This window comes from Protopterus annectens, chromosome 2.part0 (genome assembly GCF_019279795.1).
Source record: "Protopterus annectens isolate FY-2018-M chromosome 2.part0, PAN1.0, whole genome shotgun sequence".
NCBI classification, from domain to species: Eukaryota; Metazoa; Chordata; order Ceratodontiformes; family Protopteridae; genus Protopterus; species Protopterus annectens.
In genome coordinates this window covers 1,663,402,781-1,663,427,142 of record NC_056728.1, presented here as the reverse complement: position 1 = coordinate 1,663,427,142, position 24,362 = coordinate 1,663,402,781, and the positions used below count along the sequence as shown (strand labels likewise).

The window sequence follows — 24,362 nt, the reverse complement described above, 5'->3', positions numbered from 1 at the left end:
ACCGTCTGCTCCGAAGGTTCGGAAGACTTGTCTTTTGATTTGGTCGGCACAGAGGATGGAGCCAACGAAGATGCAGGTTTATCATCCTGTTTTTTTGCAGGCTGAGTTTCTCCAGATGCAGCTTCAAAAGGGGTTTTTAATAAACCTCGTAGAATAAGCTTGTTTAGTCTCTCCTGCAGGACTCATGTACTAAAGCCATGACAGACGGAATACGAGTCCAGCAGGTGAACAGCCCCTAAACAGTACATGCAACTCGTGTGCCCATCCGTAAGGGACATTTTTTGGCAACACGAGTCACATTTTTTAAACCCTGACGGTTTTGGATCCTTGGACATGGTAAAGTACCTGAAACAACAAGAAAGGTAACACACTTAACTGACAACAAACACAATTTTTTTTTTTTTTTTTTTTTAAATAAGAGAAGGAAAGAGGAGGTAGCCTCTAAGTTAAACGGCTACTTCCCCTAAGAAAAGCAGAGCCTCTAACTAAAACGGCTTCTCCTTAACGTAGAAAGGAGGGACAGAAATAGGGGAAAGCCCTCTAACTTAAACAGGCTGCCAACAGGGATCACAAAGGCAAGGTAGGCCCACGGAAATGATGGCCACAACAAAGCAACAACAAACAACCAAACGTTTTAGAGGGGGGTAGTAGAATATAAGAAAAGTTAGACCAACACTACCAGTATACGAAAAACTATCCTAAAACTGTCACAATATTCACAATTTAGCACAAGAAAACACTACTTAGCCTGAACCAACAGAAGACAATCTCGACGCTGCAAGCGGCAAACAGGATCAGGGTAGCTACCACTAGGCATGTTGGGATAGGGGTTAGCCTTGAGCCAGTAAAGATTTTTCGAGCAATAGTATGTGGCTGAGTTGGAGCAGAGTTCGGCTCTGAACCCAAACAGAAAGAAAGAAGGAAGGCGAGACAGGGACAAAATAACATTCATTCTTAGTAAATATTCCTATTGAAGAGTAAACAATACTTGTGTACTGTGATTTGAAAAGTTGGATGCTTGGGAAAATACCTTGTAACAAATTAGCCCTTAGTGTAGGGTGACAGGACAGAGCTGGATAGCCAAATTTCATTTTTTTTTCAGTCCACCATTTACCATTATGTTTCTTCCTAACACATTAGGTCATAACACACCTGCTTCGACATTGCCATCAGATGTGCCATGTTGCTGCCACAGAAAGAATGTGAAATATATTTGCAGATGCAGTCAATAAAGGCCTTCAAAAAGGTAGCTACAATAGAAATGCTGCTGGTTCCTGCAGCAGTGGTGGCAGCACTCAGTGCAGTACATTCAAACCTTTATTCCACTAACAAGTCTAAGTGACAACACCCTGAAGAAGGCCTGACAGATACACTGTTGAAATGCAAAGGCAGCAACTTTGACATCATCCACATATGGTAACAGAGTAACTACATTGCAGTTGTCATGCTTTTAGTGAGGGCTGGTCTTTGTTGCTTAAACAGATGCTGACAAGGATTTGGGACTGAAAAGCAAAACGACACATACATGCATTTTGGCATCTGGGACAAAGCGAATTGTTGTTTGACAAATTCAACTTAAACTTCACCTCCTTCCATGAAATACTTACTAGCATAACCCCCAACTATTGACAGATAGCAGGTCCTGGTGGTGCTCACTAAAGCCCAAAACATGGCCTTCAGTGGGCCTTGCCAATATCCCAGGATGCCTCCTAAATAGCTAGAAACATGATCTATCAGGACCACTTGAGTCACTTTTCAACTATAACCTCAAAACAGGCTTTGTACCACTAGAATGCAAGACTAATGGTTATCCCACTGCACAAGGCTGGATCATCAACCAACCCTGGAAACTACAGACCTATTAGTCTAACTAGTCTAATATGCCTAGCCGTGGAACAAATTGTCATGGAAATAATGAACAAAGATATAGGCAACCTTCAGACACTGGACCCAAACCAATTTAGCTTTATTAAGGGAAGATTATTACCTACTAAACGTGGTGGACTTCTTTGAGAAGGTCAACATGTAATGGATGAGGGGGAATACATTCATACTGCCTACCTGGAGCTGGCTAAGGCATTTAATACAATACCCCACTCAAGAAAAGTTAAACACCAAACTGGGCATAAAGCCCTATATAACTCGCTGGATTGCCAGCTAACTCACAGACAGGACCCAGGAAGTCAGGACTGGTGGTACCCCCTCCACTAAGAGACCAGTCACCATCATGTCACCTCAGGGCTCTGTGCTGGGATCACTCCTATTTGGCATCTAATTCTCAGAGATAAAGGCCAATGTCAAGGGGCCTTTGGCTTACCAAGTTCACAGAAGACTGCAAATTTGGAGGCATCACAGATTCCTCCCATGACACAAACGTCTAACAAGAGGGTCTAACACAGACCAATGACTAGTGCCAAAAATCGAGGATTAAAACTCAATTCCTGGAAATACATTGCAATGCCTTTAGGGAAAAATGCCACTCAGGCTAATTACTCCATCAATAAGACACTCCTACAAGTTGACCTGGTAGTCAGGGATCTGGGAACATATGTAGATAATCTGTCCTTTGACCAACATGTAGCCAAGGTAATAAGACAATTATTCTCTGTCACCCAATTTATAAATAAGGGCATGGCATCCGGGTCCAGGGAAGTCACACTGCCACTTTATTCAGCCCTTATCAGACCCATCATTGAGAATAATACCGCCTCCCCCCCCTTTGGTATGTACCTGACCAAACAGATGCAACACCTGAACACCCACAAAGCTTCCTTACCAGATGGATACAGAGTATAAACACAGTGTCCTATATGGACTGCCTTAAAGCCTTGTCTATACACACTGTCTCCTACAGGTTACTTACAGGTGATCTATGGCTGGCATACAAGGCATCCTTAGATCCAGCTCTGACAGACCTTTTGCACATCTGCAAACCAAAAAGCATCAGAACTACTAGATCCAAGGATTAAAATTTTGCTTGTGACATAAAAACGACATGTTGGCGAGACAGATGTGTCTCAGAGGATACCTATGTTCAGAGTCCATCCCTAACCGTAATTAAGTGTAACCTTGACCAATGGATGGGAGATCAGAAATTCACCCTGGGTCTGGCCCCCATGTCTCTGGTAGACAAAGGCAGAAAGTAATGCCCAAACTAACATAACCCTCCACATGAACGCACACGTATGACCTCTAGAAACATCCTAACATACCCCTTCCTAAGAAATGTGCATGATGCACAAGGACACAACTGAGTTGGTTCACAAGGCTAAGTTTATAAAGGCCTTAGTGATTTCTAGCCTAGCATATAACTATTAACCCATGAACAGCAAAGCAAGTAGGTGCAGGTAAGACGGCCCTCACCCTTCTTTATCTTTTTTTTTCAGTTTCAGTGATTACATCATGGTCACTGATCGTGACTTGACAACACAATGTCAACTTTACTACTTCCCCATTTCCTTTCACTTTCTTCTATTTCACTCTCTCCTTGTTTCTGCTCTTTATTTTACACTCCTTACATCTCTCTTCTTTAAATAATTTTCAGTTAAAGTCTACATAATGTCTTAACATATTTAATTACAATATAATCCTAAAAATGTGCTTTTACTACTATTTTTATTTACTAATCTGTTGTTGATATTGTAACACAATTGTTAACATCTTTCATGTACAGTAAACTGCTTTTTTGACCATACTAGAGATTTTCTCCTTGGGCTGCCACTGAAAAGGGATCTTTCATAGCTTAGGAGGACTTTCCTGGTTAAAAAAATGCAAATAAATAAAAAACATAGCTTTCTACCAGTCAGGGACAAATCTCACCAGAATCAGGGATAAATCTAGAAATAATCAGAGACAATCAGGGGCACTTTAAAAACATTAGTACTATTAACTTCAGACAATGACAGACTAAGAGAAAGTGAATTAATATATATTTTCTGAAATAAAATAAGTCTATAACTCTAATTATTGTCATTATCTGTAATTCTCCACCTTTTTTCCAAAGGAGATCAGTTTTAGGAGGGATCAAGACAAATAGAGCTAAAATACGAGTCAAAATCAGGGGCAGTTGAGAGGTATGAATAAAATTTCAGTGGCATGTATAACTCACAGAATAACTGTTTTACAACTAGATTGTAAGAACTACACTTTGTGTGTATAATAAAAATGAATTTCTAATTATCTCTCACAGGAGCAAACTAGATATGTAAACTGTATTCCTAAGCAAAGCATTTGGTTTTAGATTACTACTTCATTTGAAATGTACATTTTTACATACCCACCTAGCTCAGAATATACATACACACACACACACACATATGTATGTATATATATACATATATATATATATATATATATATATATATATATATATATATATATATATACACACACACACACACATATGTATCTATATATATATATATATATATATATATATATATATATATTTTTTTTTTTTTTCCAACAATTCCATTTAATATATCATATAAAAGGATCCATGAGTACTGCATACGTTTTATTACTTGCTTTAATACTTGTTTTTCTTAAATTTTGTATTTGGTTATTATTTGTATAATTAATGGGCATACCATGTTAGCAGCTTTACTAAAATAAATTAATGACACACAGTAATGCATTAAAAATTTTCAAGCATAATCCAATAATTGTTTTGGTAAAAGGTACCATAGGCCCCAAGAGGTGAGTAAAATTGTTAATGGCTAATAAGAGAAATAGAGCAGCAGACAAATTAGAAAGCTGTTAAATATTTAAAATAAGTTCCCTTCAGAAAGAAAGTGACAGCCAAATACCCCAAGCAAGGAAGAGAGCTGCCAGAATTTAGAAAAATCAGCAAATAGAGCTATTTTTTTAAATGAACAATGTGTATGTGGTGTTTTTATTTTTTACCGATACGGTTCTGTTCTCGTCTTTCTGAGTCCTTTCTCTCGTGAAGTCAGTGGTATACGCTTCCAGAGCATACTCCAATCCCATGCTCCTCTAGCAAACCCATCTTCATCACCACCCGCTTGTGGAACAATATTGTAAGTGTTGCCATCTATTGAATCTATAAGCGGCACTGTGCTTACAGTTCTGTGAAGACGCATTGTACGTTGTTGAAAGGATGAAGTTAAGATGTATAGGACCCATATCGCAGATAAATTACAGGAAACATGGCACATAGAAAAAAAAAAAAGGAAGAAACACAATAATTTAGATACACATTCATAAATAATCAAAATAAACAGCAGGTTTTACCAATAGGGCTCAGTCTTATGCTGTCTTTTGGCCTTTTCCTTGTTGCTTAATGGCACACGTTTCCACATCAAGCTCCAATCCCAGGCCCCTCTGGCAAACCCATCTTCATCACCACCTTGCTGTGGCTCAATGGAATAATCATTGCCATCTATGTAATCTATTAAAGGAACTGTGCATGTAGTTCTGAAATATGTACAGAAAAAACAAACAGTATAACCACAGCTGTGCACAGAAACTACATAAATAAAACACATTATTTCTCAGTCAGATGCACTGCATATGGTACATTCATGAACATACCAATTTTGAAGCGGATGGGAAAAATTCATGAGATCAGAAAATTAATAACAGAATATCTGTTATGCCATACATTAACACAGGAATGGACTCCACTCATTCTCACAAAAATATATTTTACAAATGTGATTACGCTGAGGGGAACAAACAATGCAGTCAGCATCCTTTGTATTCTTAACTTACCATGTGATACAAGCAGCAACAAGTGCGCCATCTTTATTCAAGTGTGCTAATTTCATTTTGACCTTCATCTATTTTGTAACATGTTAACATTAACTCTTGCTAGACTTAAGTGTGCTTTGTTTTACATTCTTAAAAACAATATTTGCCACGACTGCTTCCCTTACCAAGGCATTCAGAAAAAGGAACAGGAACAGGACTGTAAATCATATAGCAATGCAATATTTACAAATATTCTACAAATATGGGGTAAAGAAAATAAAAGCAAACCTGCACATAAAAATACATATCTCCAGGATCATCTTATAAAAAAAAATGGATTCTCAGTAGGAGAGTTCATTCTTATTCGAAACAATTTTTATCCAAAATCATGACATCTCATTAACTTGAAACATATTAATAATCCCTGTGGAAAGTATGATTTTATAAACAAGAGCAAGCAGTAAATCTTTGAGAATGTAATTTTTGCATCTTTTGACCCAGAGAAGACTCTGATACAAAATGGTAAAATGGTCAACAGCAAACCATTTCCTCCCACTATTCTAGCACTGGTTTCTTATTTATATACAGTGGTGGTATTAAACAAGCAAAAGAGATGGTCCTTCACAGATTCTTGCTGGGAAGCATAAAGATATCCATGCAGATGATAAGGATTAGCACAACAAACTGCAGCCTGATTAAAAGAGAAAATTGAAAAAAAAAAACTATCGTACAATGAACACTCTTAAGCATTACTGTTCCAGTTAAGTTATGCAACAATAATTTTAATGATGGTTTGAGTAAGGCTCTTGCAGGAATCAGTGCAGACAGGGCAGAGTCCAATGCTGTGCAAAAAACTCATAGATCACTGCTGAAGTATTCACTTTATATGAGAAGTAGTTTGCCAAGGATGCCATACATCCAGCCAGCATATCAAAAGTTTAGGCAACTTCCTCTTGCACTGTACATCCAAAGTATGTCCTAAGCAAGTATGGGTGCACAAATCCTCAGGATATTCTTGACCCAGGCCAAAGAAAAGATTTGTGTCTGCTCACATGTAGGGTAACTTGTGGTTATCTTGGCCAGGTGGGAGAAAGGGGAAGGGAGAACAATGGCTGTCTGGGCCAAAAGCAGGTCACTAACAGCATCTCTGGGTAGTTATTTTTGATTTTGAGCAGGACCTTGGGAATCACAAGAACAAGTAAATCTATAAAGAAATTTTCCTTTATAGGAGACTAGCATGGCAACCATTTTCCAAGCCTGTGGTCACAGGAGTTCTTGGGCAAAACACATACAGCTGTTTGTTCTGAGAAGAGACAAAGGCATCTATTTCTGGAGTTCACCACAGATAGACAATATGAAGTAAGGCCTTGTTGTTTAACAGCCATTCAGCAGGGTCTGTCTTAGATTTGCTCATATAATTCATCACAGTATCAATCTCTGAAGGAATGCAAACTTCATGGAGAAAGAGACTGTATTGAATTGCTATCCCCAGGGTGTCGTGACAAGACTGCAGAAAAGATAAGATTTTATTCCATTCCTCCTTGTGTATTGATGTACCACAATTTAATACTACTTTCTGTAAGGATTTGGAGGGTTCTTGAAGTCCAGCGAAGCACAGACAGAAGAACCAAAATCACATTTTTCATTTCCTTGACATTTATGTGCAATTTTTGGTCCTGACTAGACCAGACCAGACTACTTGGACTTTTATAATTCACTGAAGATGCTTCCCCATGCCAAATCTGAAGCATCTGTGGAGACTTCCTGACTGGTAGATGGAACCAAAAGAGGCCCTTCTGAATTGATTAACAACTGCTTGATTCCCCAATGAAATTGCTTCTTTATAAAGGGCACGTGAGGAATTGGGAAGTTCAATAAGTGGCAGTGCTGAGCCCAAACAGATTTCAGGTACCACTGCATCTTCCTCAAGTGAAATGCATTTGACAAAGTAAGCTGGGACTTTATGAGCAAGGCAATGGAAGCATTTGCATTTCCTGAAAAAAATATAAGGTTGATTAGGAGGATATGTAAGGATCAAAGGCAAAAATTAAAGTGGGTGGGGTTCTCTCTGATAATTTCTGCTTGAGCAGAGGAACCAGGTAGGGGTGTCCTCTTTCCCCTTTGTTATTTGCATTATATTTACAACCACTGGCAAAGAAAATAAGGGACTCAGAAATTAAAGGATATAATTGGTATGGCAGTTATTTTTATGCATGAAGCCATATACCCCAGCCCCCAGGACTCTCAGTATCTCTTTTGCTGAGGTCAATTCTAGGCGAAATAGACTGGAAGTAAGCAATCAATTGGAAACTGTATCTTTTCCTGTGGGAGGAATACCACCATGGAGACGGAGTTGATATGAAACCTAGAAAGATTAGCTCTTAAGATGGCAGAAGAACAGACTTTTTCCAGGTTTACTGCAAAGCCTAGGCAAAGGAAAAAGGTCAACAATGTATAGGATAATATTGCATCTCGACGAAGCGTAGAGAAGACTGTCTAGATAGAGAGAAGTATAAATACCCAGAAACCCACAGGAGGGAATGACTGGGGCTAGACATTTAGTAAATGCCATTGGGGCTACAGAAAGACCAAAGAGTAACGCAGAAAATTGAAAGGCACAAAATCTCAAGCATGTGTTCTGGGTGGATGGGAACATGAAGATATGCACTATGGTAACCAAAAAGGCTTGAGGAAGAATAAGGGGAAAGGTTTGAAGAAACAGCATTTGAACTCTGGAAAGGTGTTGAGGACTGACAGAACCAGAATAAGCCACCAAGTAACTTCCTTTCTCGGAACCAAGAAAATTCTTAATTAAAATCATTTTTTTCTGCTGGAGGATGGGAACTGGTTCTATGGTTCCCTGATGGAACAGCTCTTTCAGAACTGAAACAATTATGTATTCTTGGTTTGGGAGCACCTGCAGAATGCCTAAATGAGTTGGAGTAGGTAGCAGAGTTAGTTTGTAACCTTTATCTATGATGTTGAGGACCCCACTGGTTTGAAGTCATCAGTCTCCTTAGACAGTTGAAATAAGATAACTTGTTTGAATGAGAAAATAGTAGATAGGCTGAGGTGGAAGAAGGTAAAAGGAGGGGATGAAGCAGATACTCACAAATTGATTAGTCTGGAAAGGAAATCATTGTTCCTTTGAAGCCTGGCTTGGATTTTTCTTGGAAAGTTTTCTTGGCAACATTTTTACCCTTTAGCTGTTGTTGCTATTCCTTTCAAAAAGGGACTAGCTTTGTGAGGGTAATTCATTTTGAACTTGAGTACAGGGGAAAGAAAAAAAATCTGTTTAAAATCTTGCATGATACTGCCTCACTCCTGCAGTTTTTTTTACAGATTTTTACAGCAAAAGTAGGTCCAAAAGGAGTTTATACGGGTGCCACCAAATAATTTGCCATTTACATATTCAAGTAAGGGTTGGAGTCTCAACATAGAGTACCTCCTTAAGAGGGACTCAGTAGCTGCAGCTCTGGAGGATGCAACAGCAACATCATAACTGCATTTGACTTAGTGCTACATGGGTAGCACAATTAAGCAAAGATGCTGACGTTTTATCATCTGATTAAGGCATATCAATCAAAATGGTCAAAACGTACCCAATTATATGGGTTTGATAGTTTATGGCCAAGAAAGAAAACATAGCAGAGGTGTACACTTCTTTCCATACCTATACACAGCCCTATTGTCCTTAACATTAGTTAGGGCATTTATAGCTAGGGAGTGGGATAAAATTAAGGTGGAATTTAAAAACAGGGTGGAAATAAAAGAAAGGGAGCTATGGTTAAGAAGTAACAAGAATTATTTAGAGGGACTGACAAATGTGAAAGTATTGCAGAATAGGAGGAATCTCACAGAACAAGAAGAGGATCAACTGCATAATGCTAAGCAGAAAATAAAGGATTACCCAATAATATGCAGTAGTTTAAAAAGACTGTTGTTAAGCAACTACTTTTTGATAATAACAGTAGAGCACAAACACTTTTAACACAGCGATTCAGGTGACAGAAAAGTAGAAAGTGCTGTCGCCAAGCTTAGGGAGCCTATAACAAGGAAGGTAACAAGAGATCCTGCAGAGATATCAGAAATATTTCGGAAATTCTATAAGTCTGTATAAAGCAGAGAAACATGGAAAGTGTTTATGGAAGAATTAAATATGCCAAGGTTAGAGATAGATGAGGCTCAATTACTAATGGTTAGGATATGAGGAGATGAGATAAAAATCGTGATGTATAACCAATCTACAAGAAAGTCCCCAGGAAGAGATGGTGCTTCTCGAAGTTAGGAAGCTAGGAGGGAAAAACTGAAAAAGATATAGAAGGTTTTAACAGTATTTTAAGAGGAGAAGTATCAACATCCTGGAAGAAAGCAGTAGTAGCTGTAATACCTAAAGATGGTAGAGATCCAGCGGACCCAGCTTCATAAAGGCCCATTTCAATACTAAACCATGATTATAAAGTGTTCATGTCTATAACGGCTAAAATAATGACAGTACTGCCAAAATTGATAGCTATGGATCAATGTGGTTTTGTGGAGGGGAGGCAAACATTTGACAACATTAAAAGAACACTGATGATCCAGAGAGAAGCAGAAAGTAAGAAAATACCATTGTCATCGGTGAGTCTTGATACAGAGAAAGCATTTGACAGAGTAAGCTGGGAGTTCATGAGCAAGGCAATGGAAGCATCTGCATTTCCTGAAAAACATTATAAGGTTGATTAGGAGGATATATAGGGATCAGAAGCAAAAATTAAAGTGGGTGGGGTCCTCTCTGATCATTTCTGCTTGAGCAGAGGAACCAGGCAGGGGTGTCCTCTTTCCCCTTTGTTATATGGCATTATATTTACAACCACTACCAAAGAAAATAGGGGACTCAGAAATTAAAGGATATAATTGGTATGGGAGTCAGGAAAAGCTGGCTTTATTTGCAAATGATATTATTTTATACCTGACAAAAACCAGAAAAAGACATTACAGTGTTGTGGAACACTTTCAGACAGTTTCAAATATTTACGGGATACAAAATTAATGAAGCTAAAACAAAGGCAATAGTGGTAAATTATGTACCCACACACAAATTGGTTCAGCAACATCCGTATTTATGGGGACATGATAAAATAAAGTATTTAGGAGTATGGATTAAAATGATTCTGGTGTGGCGGCAAAGGATATGTGGAAAGAGACTAAACTGGAGAAAGTTAACATTTGTTACAAGGATATGGATAGTAAGATGCAAGCAGTGAAAATGTTTTTAGTCTCCTTAGTCTTACACGACAGTTATATTTTTATCAACCAGAGGAGAAGTTGTGGATAGCAGTTATTACAGAGCTGATGGACTTTATCTGGGAGGGGAAGATGCCAAAAATCATGTGGGATATGCTGATTCTTCCAGCAGATCAGGGCAGATTGGGATTACCCAATTTCAAGGCGTATTTCAGAGCTACACAGTTAAGGCTCCTGTACATAGTGTGATGATGTGAAATACTGCCAGCTATGCCAAGAAAAGAAAGGCAGTGGATGTGTAACATATAGGTTCATAGGTAGGTACTAGGCTATTGGCCCAAGGGCCTAAGTAAGCCTAGCCAACAAAGTTCCCTGGCGTACGCCACCCAAGAAAGTTATTTTCCTGTGCCCCTGTTGAGTACAGCCACAGAAGTGATCCCCGGGATGTATTTCCTATTTCCCATCCACTCATCAAGATTATTCTTGAAGAGTGCTAATGAGGAACTTTTCTTGACATAGATGGGTAGCTTGTTCCGGAGTATGGGAAGTCTCTGGGACAGGAAACTATCCCTCCAGCACGTCCTGTTTATTGTGGTGACAAGGTTTAGGTCCCCAGAGCATGTAGCTCAGAGGGATTGGAATTTCTTTAGGTGTAGCATGTCCAACAGCTCTGGGATTGACATAGCTTTATATGTTAGGCAGAGATCACCTCGGAGTAGGCGATATGCTAAGGAGTAAAGCTGGAGTTTTTTGAGATGGTCAGTGTAGGGCATCTGTTTGAGGCCAGTAATCCTCTTTGTGAGGTACTTCTGTGGTCTTTCCAGCTGCTGCAGACGTCTTGTGAGGTACATTCCAAAAGGGTCATTGTACTCTATAATGGGTCTAATGAGTGTAGAGCAGAGGGGAACAATGACCTCTTTTTTCCTGGATGAAAACCCTTTTGTGATGAGGTGTACCATGTAGAAGGATTTCCTGACTACTGTGGCAATGTGATTATCAAAGGAGAGACTACTGTCCACCTGGGTCCCAAGGTCTCATCACACATTCGGCATTAAGTAAGCTGCCGCCTATGTGGTAGTTCATGGGTACAGAGTTTTTACCAAAGGAGGATGACAATGCACTTTTTGGCACTGAGCTTGAGGCCATGGCTCTGACACCAAGCATCTGTCTCAGTGAGGTGCTTCTGTAGGATGTCCACATCATTTGGGGACTCGACTATGGCTCCTTGTTTGCAGTCATCTGAGAACCTGGTTAGCCAAAGACCTTCTGTGTTAGCCTGTACTTCAGAGAAGTAGATACCAAACAGGAGAGGTCCCAGGAGTGAACCCTGTGGTACTCCACTTGTCACTGGTTTGAAGTCAGATTTGGAGTCTGAAACTTTTACAGTGTGGGTTCTGTCAGTGAGCCAGTTGGCAACCCATCTTGTGAAGTAGGGATTTATACCTAGTTTAGTGAGTTTAGCTATAATTCCAGAATGGGGGATGGTGTTGAAAGCCTTGGCAAGGTCAAGATAGGCTGTGTGAACCACCTTACCCTCTTCTATAGCTTTGGTGACTGCCTCAAAGAAGTCAATCAGGATCAGGAGGCATGATATGCCTTTCACAAACCCGAACTGGGTGGGGTTTAGAGTTTGGAGGTTACCACTGTCTTTATTTATGAGTTCCATAATGATACATTCCATGGCCTTACAGACCAGGCTCATCAGGCTAATAGGGCGATAGTTCCCAGGATCAGTGGTGGCTCCCCCTTTGTGGAGTGGGATAACTGTTGCTGTGCACCATTCAGTTTGCACAAAGCCTGATGTGAGGCTATAATTGAACATGGTGCTTAGGTGGGGTGCCAGTTCATTCTGAAGTTCATGTAAAACGCAGCCTGGGATGTTGTCCGGTCCCATGGATGCTGTGTTTTTGGCTTTAGAGAGTGCATCTTTTACCTGCATAGTTGTGATTACAGGGACTCTTTATTCTTCCTGTATAGATATGGGCCCTTTAGGGGGTTAGCACTGAACCTATCTGCCAGGATGCTGGCAATATCAGCTGATTCTGTAATTTTCATGCCATTGTACTGTAACTCAGAGAAGATCTGGGTGTTGCCATTGGGATTCTTGACATAGCTATAGAATGCTTTGTGGTTGTCCCTAGAATCAGTGGTGATTTTGTTTTCTTAGCTAGCTTTAGAGGATCTTATAAGGGATCTCAGCTTCTTACTGAGGCTGTCCAGGGAGATCCTCCACTCATGGGATTTTACTCTCTTTTGCAGCAGTTACTTCCTTCTGTTGTAGAGTTTGTTTATGGCAGGAGACCACCAGATTGGCTTCCTTTTTTTGGAGAATAGCGTCTTGGTTCTGTTTGGGATAGCACGATCCATGCACTCGTGTAAGTACTTATAGAGTGCATTTGTGTAGGATTCAGCAGTCATAACTGTATTGTTCATCTGCATGGGTGTCATGAAGTTAACCACTTCTGTCTCAAGAAGCATGAAGTTGGCTTTTGAGAAATCTTTTACCATGGTTTCCTTAATGGGGGGGGGTGGATTTCTAGGGTGATTAGCTTATGGTCGGATCTGACCAACAAGAAGTTGACTTCAGGTGTAAAACACCGGTCACTCATGGTGGTAATGACTAGGTCTAGGATATTGTTACCCCTGGTGGGGGTGTGGATAAATTGATCCAGGGTATTGGAATTTATTTATTAAGATGGTTAGGGCTCATCATATCTCTTCTGTGCAATGGATACAATTAAGAATAATGCCTTTATAGCAATCATCATGAGCTGATAATGAGCTTTACCCTGGAGTCTTGTTTTGATTCCATCAGTTTTCAATAGCATGATATGAATCTTCTTCTTTTTCTTTCGGCTGCTCCCGTTAGGAGTTGCCACAGCAGATCAACTGTTTCCATTTCTTCCTGTCCTATGCATCTTGCTCTGTCACACCAACCACCAGCATGTCCTCTCTCACCACATCCACAAACCTTATCTTAAGCCTCCCTCTTTTCCTGTTACCTGGCAGCTTCATCCTTAGCATCTTTTTCCCAATATACTCTGCATCCCTTCTCAGCACATGTCCAAACCAACATAATCTTGCCTCTCTGGCTTTGTCTCTAAACCTTCCAACCTGGGCTGAGCCTCTAATATACTTATTCCTAATCCTGTCCATCCTTGTCACACCCAGTGCAAATCTTAACATCTTCAACTCTGCCATGTCAAGCTCTGACTCCTGCATTTTTGTCAATGCCACTGTCTCCAAACCCATATAACATAGCTGGTCTCACTACCCTCTTGTAGACCTTCCCTTTCACTCTTACTGGTACTCGTCTGTCACAAATCACTCCTGACACTCTTCTCCACCCACTCCATCCTGCCTGTACTCTCTTCTTCACCTCTCTTCCACACTCACCATTACTCTGAACTGTTGATCCCAAGTACTTAAACTACTCCACTTTCGTCATCTCTACTCCCTGCATCCTCACCATTGATATGAATCTACATCACATAATCAAATCAGTGCTCCTGGATTGCTCTTTCAAATGAATGTGCTTACCTATTTATTTTTCAGTTGGCTAACAAATCAAAGAATGATGAATAAGTTTTTCTTAGAGCTAGTAATTTTGAACATTTGATTATATATTTTCTGAGCAGAATCCAGGAACCACTCTTTTCAAATAGCAAGATGAACACTATGTAATATGTTAAATACAAATTTCTCCCCAGTGACTCAAGGACTCAAGGGATTATCATTTTTCATTCAGGCAGATGTTCCATAATGTGTGCTGCATTGCCATTAAGTGAGAAGTTTAGCATTTCATGAAGGAAACTTAAGCTGAAAACTTTAAGAATATTTCAGCAACAGACATGCAGAATATTATTTATTTTTTCTTTAAACTACAATTAATTTTTATGGAATGTTTTCCATCACCTCTGAAAGAACTTCACCATTATTTGTGACTGGTCTTATACATACCTCTCATCTGTGCAGAATGTTGCAGTGTCTAGATTCTTGCTTTCCACTTTTGGTCTGTTCTTCATAAAATTTGTGGTTTTCTGGCAAGTCATTGAAGATTGCAGTCACTAAATTATGACAGACATTTGAGATTTGTGAGATTCAGACTTCATATTTTTCAGAAAATGCATGCTAATGCAAAATCTGTTATGCTAGGTTCTTACGGAGTTACAAGGCAAACAGCTCAGGAGACCACTGAGGAGCCTAGCCAAATTTCCCCAAAGTGCTGTCTGGTTAAGTGACTTGCTCAGGGTCACATATGTCAGTACAGCTACCTGAAGTTACATAAAGAATTATAGGTTATTTGTAATTCAAACTGATTTGTACAGATGCTTGTGCTGAAAAATGATTTTGTACAGCTGCTTGTGTTAACAATGTACCAAACGTGTGTCCTGCTGGACAGAAAAAGAAATACATTTGTATGTCGGATGAAATACATTTGTATGTTGGACTGCATTACAACTATACTGGAAGAGAAGAGGTTAATCAGTCCAGCTAAGTTTGAAAAATAGTGAAATTAAATTAATTTAATTTAAGCCATAAAGAATGTATCTTACAGTTCTGATTGCAGCCAGAGAAGAAATGTCGATGCCAGAGAACTGTTTATTAACTCCTGCAGGAAAAGTGGAAGTGTTTTATTGTTTTATGACTTCCAGAAGCTACAAAAGATCTTAACAAAGCTCTGTGTGTATGTAGTATTAACACATACATGCGAGATTCTGGGTCAGTTACTACAAAAGGGGTATTATGGGAACAAGAAGTCAAATGACTAAATGCATCTGATGTCATTCTGTAATCCAGGGCAAAAATTATGTTTTAATACTAAGATTGAAGTCTCACTGAAGTCTGTTTTTGTAACCTGACAAAGAACAATCTCTCACACACTCCATCTTGCCTTTGAATAGTAATTCTTTAGATTAGTCAAGAAAACCGTGAGATTGTTTAAGTACTGTTTTTCTGCATCTGTGTGAATCTATTCATCTGTTATTTTAATATTTCCTGTGACTGAAACCTCCAGTGTTTATTGTAAATAGATTGCATGTTCTTTTATTATTTATTATTAAATATATTTAAACTTTTCATTGTGGGTGGTCATTTAGAGAATATTTTAACCTTTGAGAGCACTCTTATCTATCTGGTGACTCTGTGGCCACTCCTTCAAGCCTTCCTGCATTGACTAAACACTATAATTTGTGTTAATACTAATTTCACTCAGTATACAAGTATACCTGGATACCCTTGTAACAGCCTTAGAGTAGCTGGCTTTAGAGTGTCTGGTGGCAGTAATTATGTTATAGTGTGGGCAGAGGGGCATAGCTAGTAAATCTGTGCAAGCCTTTCGCAGGTGTGTGTGTGTGTGTGTGTGTGTGTGTGTGTGTGTGTGTGTGTGCGTGCGCGAGTGTATGCTCAATAAACTGTTTACGCCTCTTCCTTCTCTGTGGTCTACAGAAGTCAGTATTTCATAAGTATTTTGTCTTTTTCTTCAGCTCAGTTTTTCTTTTCCACACATAGATTTTATATATAAATACACACATACACACTATATATATATATATATATATATATATATATATATATATATATATATATATATATATATATACATACATACATACATACATATACACACACACACATATATATATATATATATATATATATATATATATATATATATACACACACACACACATATATTACACATACATGCATACATATACACACACATACATATATACAGTGGATATAAAAAGTGTACACACCCCTGTTAAAATGCCAGGTTTTTGTGATATAAAAATGAGACCACAATAAATCATTTCAAAACTTTACCGCCTTTAATCTGACCTATAACCTGTACAATTGAATTGGGAAAACAAAGAAATCTGTTAGGGGAATAAATACAAAAAATAAAAAACGTACAATAAGCTGGCTGCATAAGTGTGCACACACTTAGACTAATACTTTGCTGAAGCACCTTTTGATTTAATTACAGCATTCAGTCTTCTTGGATATACATCTGCCATCAATTTAAGAGACTCTGATTAACCCCAAATAAAGTTCAGCTGTCCTAGTAGGATTTTCCTGACATTTACTCAGTTGCCTGCTACAGCAAAAGCCATGGTTTGCAGACAGCTTACAAAGCATCAAAGGGATCTCATTGTTGAAAGGTATCAGTCAGGAGAAGGGTACAAAAACATTTCCACAGCATTGGATATACAAAGGAACACAGTGAAGATAGTCATCAAAAAGTGGAGAAAATATGGAACAGTGATGTTTCAAAGAACTGGGCATCCCTCCAAAACTGATGAAAAGACCAGATGAAAACTGGTCAGGGAGGCTGCCAGGTGACCCACAGAAACACTGAAGGAGCTGCAGGAATTTCTGGCAAGTACTGGTTGAGTACTACATGTGACAACAATCTCCCGTATTCTCCATATGTCTGGACTATGGGGTAGGGTTGTAAGACGGAAGCCTTTTCTTACAGAGAAAAACATCCAGGCCCAGTTAAAATTTGCAAAACAATACATAAAGTCTCCCAAAAGCATGTGGAAAAATTTGTTATGGTCTGATGAGACTACGGTTGAACTTTCTGGCCACAATTCCAAAAGGTACCAACACTTCGCATCACCAAAAGAACACCATCCCCATGGTGAAGCATGGTGGTGGCAGTATCATGCTTTGGGGTTGCTTTTCTTCAGCTGAAACTGGGGCTTTAGTCAAGGTGGAGGGAATTATGAACAGTTCCAAATACCAGTCACTTTTGGCCCAAAACCTTCAGGCATCTGCTAGAAAACTGAAGAGGAATTTCACCTTTCAACACAATGACCCCAAGCATATATCCAAATCAACAAAAGAATGGCTTCACCAGAAGAAAATTAAAGTTTTGGAATGGCCCAGCCAGAGTCCAGACCTAAATCTAATAGAAAATCTGTGGGGTAACCTGAAGAGGGCCTGTGCACAACAGATGCCCTAACAATATGACAGATTTGGAGCACTTTTGCAAGGAAGAGTGGGCAAATATTGCCAAGTCAAAATGTGCCATACTGATAGACTCCTACCCAAGAAGACTGAGTGCTGTAATTAAATCAAAAGGTGCTTCAACAAAGTACTAGTTTAAGGGTATGCACACACACACTAAAGTATTAGTTTAAGGGTGTGCAAACCTATGCAACCAGTGTATTATACGTTTTTTTTTTATTTTTTTATATTTTTTCCCCTAACAGATTTGTTTGTTTTTCAATTGAATTGTATGGGTTTATAGGTCACATTAAAAGTGGGAAAAGTTTTGAAAGGATTTATTGTGGTCTCATTTTTATATCACAAAAACCTTGCATTTTAACAGGGGTGTGTAAACTTATGTCCACTGTACCCTCTCTACATCTCATCTCTCTCTCTCTCTCTCTCACTGTATCCTCTCTCCCTCAATCCCAGTAATCCTAAACAGAAAGCTATACCTCCTCAACCTCTATAAACATACAACTTTACCTACATGAATTCACTTTTGTTCTTACTGTTCACTTTATCATGTATCCCTGACAGACCTTAACCCCAGATTAATATTCTTTCATATCTAAGCTTTACCATGTCTATTTATCTTACATAGCAATACTTTAAGACACATTGTACAATTTCTGATTTTTGATTGTAATATGCTGTACAAAACTGTATGTGTAATGTCTATTTATCTTATGTAATACCACCTTTACTGTATGTGTAATGTACACTGTATATTGTCAAAAATTCTGTACTTTATGTGGAGCTTTTCTCCCTGGGCCTCCGCTGAAAATGGGTTTCTGACCTAGTCGGAGTTCCCCAGTCAACAAGTGTCAATAAATAAATGCATTTTCCTAAGGCTCTCCCAAATCATGTTGCAAGTGAAAAAAATATATATATATTGTAAGCCAACAATGATGCTTTGTGTACAAAGAGGTAGTCAGACATGCCACACTGCCAAAAATCATTAATTATTTCATCCATTACCCACTTGGCCTCATTGCAGATGGCATAGTAGATTTGGAGCTTATCCTGAACAGGGTTCCAATGAATTGCCAGGCACATGGACACACAATACAGTAAGAGCAAGTGAAGAAGGGTAATTTTACCACACATTATGTCATTGGATGTGGGAGGAAATGCAGTATCAAAATTCACAAGCAGATTGTACGCATTCAGATAAAGTGCCACCGTTTAGAATTGAACTGGGGGCATAAGTAATGCAAGGTGGCAATGTTGATTACTTCATGATTGTGCTATTTGGATATCAATTAGCATGTAGCTAATATGAAGCTTCTGGTTTTCCATAATAAGCCTTGTACAATAGTGTTTTCATTCATAATCCCAGGACACAGGTATAGCATGGTCAATAAGTGATCTAAAGCATGTTGTAGTACTTCATTGATGCCAAATAAAACATTTTCTCCTGTGATCCATTTAGCAGTTTATCCTTGCCTGCACAAGCACTTCACTGACACCAAGTGAAACACCAATGATTCCTTGAGTTGTTTGTCCATGTCTCTAAAAGCAGTCAATTGTCATCCAATCGAACACTTCCCCCAATAATCCCAGGACAAGCACTTTTACTAAGATCAAATGAACCATTTCTCCCAAATACACATTCAGTAGATTGTCCATGCAGGGCCAAGCACTTCACGAACATCAAATGAAATATTTCCCCCAGCGATCCACTTCATAGTTTGTCTATGCCTGCAAAAGCACTTCACTGACACTAAAAGAAACATTTCCTCCAACGCTCCGCCCCTCTCAGTAGTTTGTCCATGTACATCACTGACACCAAAAAGATCATCTCTCCAAAACAATCCCTTCAGTAAGTTGTCTGTGTCTGCACAAGCATATCACTGACACCAAATTAAACATTTTCCCCCCAAATGTCCGCACAAAGACTACAGTGATGACAGAATGAATAATTTCCTCAAACTAATTCTTCTGTAGTTGGTCCATTATTGCTAAAGACATTCACTGGCACCAAATAAAACATTTCCCCCAACGATCATTTCAGTAGTATGCGTATGTCTGTACAAGCACTTTTACTTACACCAAAAGAAACATTTTCTCCATAACCCTTTTTAGTAGTTTGTCCATATCTGCACAAGTACTTCACTAACACCAAATCAAACTTTTCCCCCAATGATCCTTTCAGTATTTTTTTCCATGTATGCCCAAGCACTTCTCTAACAACAAATGGAACATTCCCACCCAATGATCCCTCGGTAGTTTCTCCATGTATACAAAAGCACATCACAGACACCAAATAAAACATTTCCCCAGTGATCCCTGCACAAGCACTTCACTAATACCAAATGAAACATTTCCCTCAAAGGCACCTTTAGTAGTTTGTCCATGTCAGCCCAAGCACTTCACTGACATCAAATTAAACACTTCCACCAACGATCCCTTTAGCTAAGAGGTTGAGAGGAATTCAAACCTCTTAACTGCTGCTGTCACTCCTGGATCAATCTTAACCCCCACCCCGAAACACAGTTGTGGATCAGAACATGCATGCTAACACAAATCTTGCTATTTAAACAACTTTGCAATTTCAAACTTATGCTAAGACATCAAGAGGTATGCATACCTTTTAACTACTGCTGCCACTGCTCAATCGCTTTCACTCTTCAGATTTGTATATGCGCGCGCACACAAACTTTTTTTTTCCCCTTCACTTTTACACTCTCTAACAAAAGTTTTTTTTGAGTGTAGGTATACTGGCCTCTGGAACATTTCAGCAGCATAAGAAGATGCCATAGGATAGGAGAATCCCAGAGAGCTGCCATTCAAATTATCTTGCATTTCCTGGCAGCAATGTGCACCAAAGGTGGATGATTACATCCACTTCCCAGCAGCAGTCATGGATTAAAGAACTGCCATGCAACAATTCTGTGCTATAGCCAATTTCCCCTGCATCCTCGGTGCAACAGACTGCACCCACTTCCCATTTAAAACACCTGCTGTACTTGATGCAGAACTGTACATCAAAAGAAAGGGGTGTCAGGTGGTGTGCTCAGCAGATCCCTCATTACTAATATAATGGTGACACACTCTAGTAGTGTCCCTGATGCTGCAATATGAAGGAAAAGTGGTCTGCGGACTGCTTTACAACATGGTGAAATACCTGAGGAACTACCAGTCAGTAAAGACAGGACCACAGCTATGATGTAATTTGTCAGCATTAATCATGAGGGCAACATATGTCCTAGTGGTATCATTTGAGGCCAGTAACACTTATCTCATCTGGAGAGGTAAGGGTGGCCCTCTTCCATTGGCATTCCTAGCCCTCTCATAGCAGCAGTCTGTCGGCTGCACTGAGGATCATGTCAGAGTAACATCACTGACAGGCCTCACTGACTCTATTATGACTGCCCAAAGCAATGATCATGTTTGGAAGGTCTGTTCACACTTAATTCCTCCAGACAGTATTGCCCGTCCATCCAAGAAGACTGCAATCATGCTGGGGAGGAACCTCAATTATAACTTCATTCTCTCTGTGCGAGAAATTGTCTTCTCTACTTCTGATTGACATCTGGAAGACAGGGTGATATGCAGATGTTATACTTTATATGGAGGCTCGCATATTGCTACAATGATGTTACAAGCATATGTCAACTGAACATCTCACCTCTCATTTACAATGCAAAGCTGTGCTAAACAATCAGTTTCATTTGTATTACTGTTATGAATAGATAATCAGAACAAATAAGAAAAAAATGTCTGAATATGTAAGTAACAACATCATCACATGTCCAATCTATTAAAAGGTTGCATAGGTCACATGTGAGATTTGAACCAATGGCAATGGATATCGTAACAAGTTAGGGGCAAAAACACAACCAATATGCTATATTAATGGTGTTCCACAGTTACACGCACATCCAAACAGAATGAGCATGTGTACTCAAGAATGTCAGATGCCCGTTATATACAACCACAGTCAGTGTACACATCATGACAAATGTTACTCTCATAATATGGTATGCAACAGACATAATGGAAGTTATACAGAAGCAGTGCAGAAAAAAGTCAGCATATTAAAACGAACTGTTATCCACTCATGGCAACATCAACAGAATATACAGTGATCCATCCTCAATGCTGTTTCCATTTGACCGCATGCACTAACAACTACTACTATATTACTAAGCATCAGAAAGCATCTGTAAACTAGTCAGTGAATATAAAACGTACAGAAATCCTCAGAAGTCACTGGTTTCCATTAACATACCACAGATATTGCAGGTTAGTCAGAAATAACACTACAGATATATTTTCATTCCATCCGTATCCATAGCTCACCAAGACTGGTTCCTTTTTATCCATATGTTATTACTGCATATGGGGAAAATATCCTTGTCAGTGGTGGTCTTTAATCCATCTCTGTATGTATACTGCTGAATTCTAGCCCCCTCCTTTATGTCACTGACAGATTATAATGCAGACAATTTACCAAAAAAAGGACCAACAACATGTATAAGTTGATTACTACAGATTAATGATAACATAGGTATATGATAATAGCAATCTATTCCACCACAATGCCAGCAGTTGACAGGTTACCTTTGAAGCTAGCTGTACATCAGCTATACCTTTAAGTGAGTTAGAAGTCTGATAAAACAAATGAATACAGTAATTAGGTCTGTCCATAGAGATTCATGCGATATAGCAGAAGTAAATAGGATACACTACTGTGCAGCTAAATTAATAACAGATACAGTCTTACCACAAAAACACATGGCAATAAGGGAAAGGAAGAGTAGAAATCAAATGCCATCACAGAAGTAATGAATAGAGAAAACTGTAAAGCACTTAAGACAAGATGCGTCACTGTTAGAAGAGTACAGAAGAGGGAATAAATCAACAAAAATATTCAAAGATAGATGTGATAAAAGCAGTGCATAGATCCAGATCTGTCATGCACTATCGCAAATAATAAACTAAAAATATCAGCATAGGCTGAAAAACTTAAGAAGTTAAGCAGATATAAATAAAAGAAAAGTAAAAAATAAGCAATTTACTGATGATCCAAAAAAGTTTTATAGAGAACTGAAAAACAAGTAAAAGGAACTGAAACACCACCAAAAAAAGAAGCAATAGATACATTTTGGAGAAATATCTATGAAGATCTTATGGAACGTAAAGATGCTAAATGGATAAAAGTAAAAGAAAGAATAAGAAGTTCAAATGTACAGGATATGAAATGGGATGAAATATTTATTTTTATTTATTTTACAGTTTGTTTACCGGGATAGTACATTGGGCCAAGAAGAACCCGTTTTCAATGGAGCCCAGGGGAGAAAAGCTCCATGACAACAATATAAAAGATAAAAACAATACATTCACACAATGCATACAAATTTACAGTTGAAGTGAAAAATACAGTTAAAAAGGAAAAAAATGCACATGTACATTTATGTAAAAATCAAGCATTGATCATAATAATGTTAGATTTGTTACATATTGGAATTATTAGAGAGTTGGCAAAGAGTTTTACAGGAAATCATTCAAGAGTTAAAGAATGATAGGGGATGAGAGGTGATAATTGTTGAAGGAAAGGTGGGACTGACAGTAAGAAAAATAGTATAAGAGTAGTAGAAAGATAAGAAAGGACAGGTGGTAGAATCAGTTGAGCACCATATGATGAAAGATAAGAAAGGACAGGTGGTAGAATCAGTTGAGCACCATATGATGAAAGATAAGAAAGGACAGGTGGTAGAATCAGTTGAGCACCATATGATGAAAGACAGAACAGGAGAGAGGTACAGGAGTGTAAGAAATGGGGAAAGTAAAAAGGTGAGTCACGTGGGATGAGAGCAGGAACTTGGTGGTAGCCCCTTCTGATTCTACCTTTGACCTCCCCATTCAGACTTGCCTTCTCCTCAAACAACCCTCCTAGATATTTAAAAAACTGTTATCCAGCTCTGCTATCTTCCCTTAAGTCTCACTTTTCTGCTTCTTCTGATTTCTCCATTTGCTGCTATGACAACTGTCTTGTCTGTACTCAATTTCCTTTGATGTGACTTCAATTTTGTATTCATACCCCAATCATTTGCTGAATCTCTTATTCACAGTCTGCTTGCAGTGCCACATAACATCTGTGCACATCAGCTTTGTTAGTCTCCTCCAACCAGTTTGCTAATGTAGTCCATCACCAGTATAAACAAAAGTGAGCTCAGAGCTGACCCTTGATGCACACCCAACCCCAGTGAGAACTCCTCTGCAAGTCCGAATACTGTTAGCACTTGTGCCACTGGGTCCTTGTAGATAGTTTGCACTAATTCTATCAGTGTTTATGGGACTTCAGTACATTGCAGCACTGCCCAAATCAGCTTTGTCAGAAGCTTTCTCCAATCCTGGGAATGCTCTTTTGGACTCCTTCCTCATCTTTAGCTTCTTCTCCACTATCTTTCTCGCTG

At 38.9% G+C, this 24,362-nt stretch overlaps 1 protein-coding gene across 2 annotated transcripts in view; it reads right to left on the bottom strand.

Annotated features, from left to right (window-relative positions):
• GALNT7 (polypeptide N-acetylgalactosaminyltransferase 7) overlaps nt 1-24,362 on the bottom strand; it is a 1,380,380-nt gene that overhangs the window by 719,168 nt on the left and 636,850 nt on the right. Inside the window, exon 6 of one of the 2 annotated variants that reach the window (XM_044061719.1) lies at nt 5,254-5,436. In XM_044061719.1, the coding sequence (XP_043917654.1) occupies nt 5,254-5,436 (183 nt within the window). Of the gene's footprint in view, nt 1-4,905; nt 5,089-5,253; nt 5,437-24,362 lie in introns of both variants that reach the window. The other variant, XM_044061717.1, reaches the window with a different exon arrangement.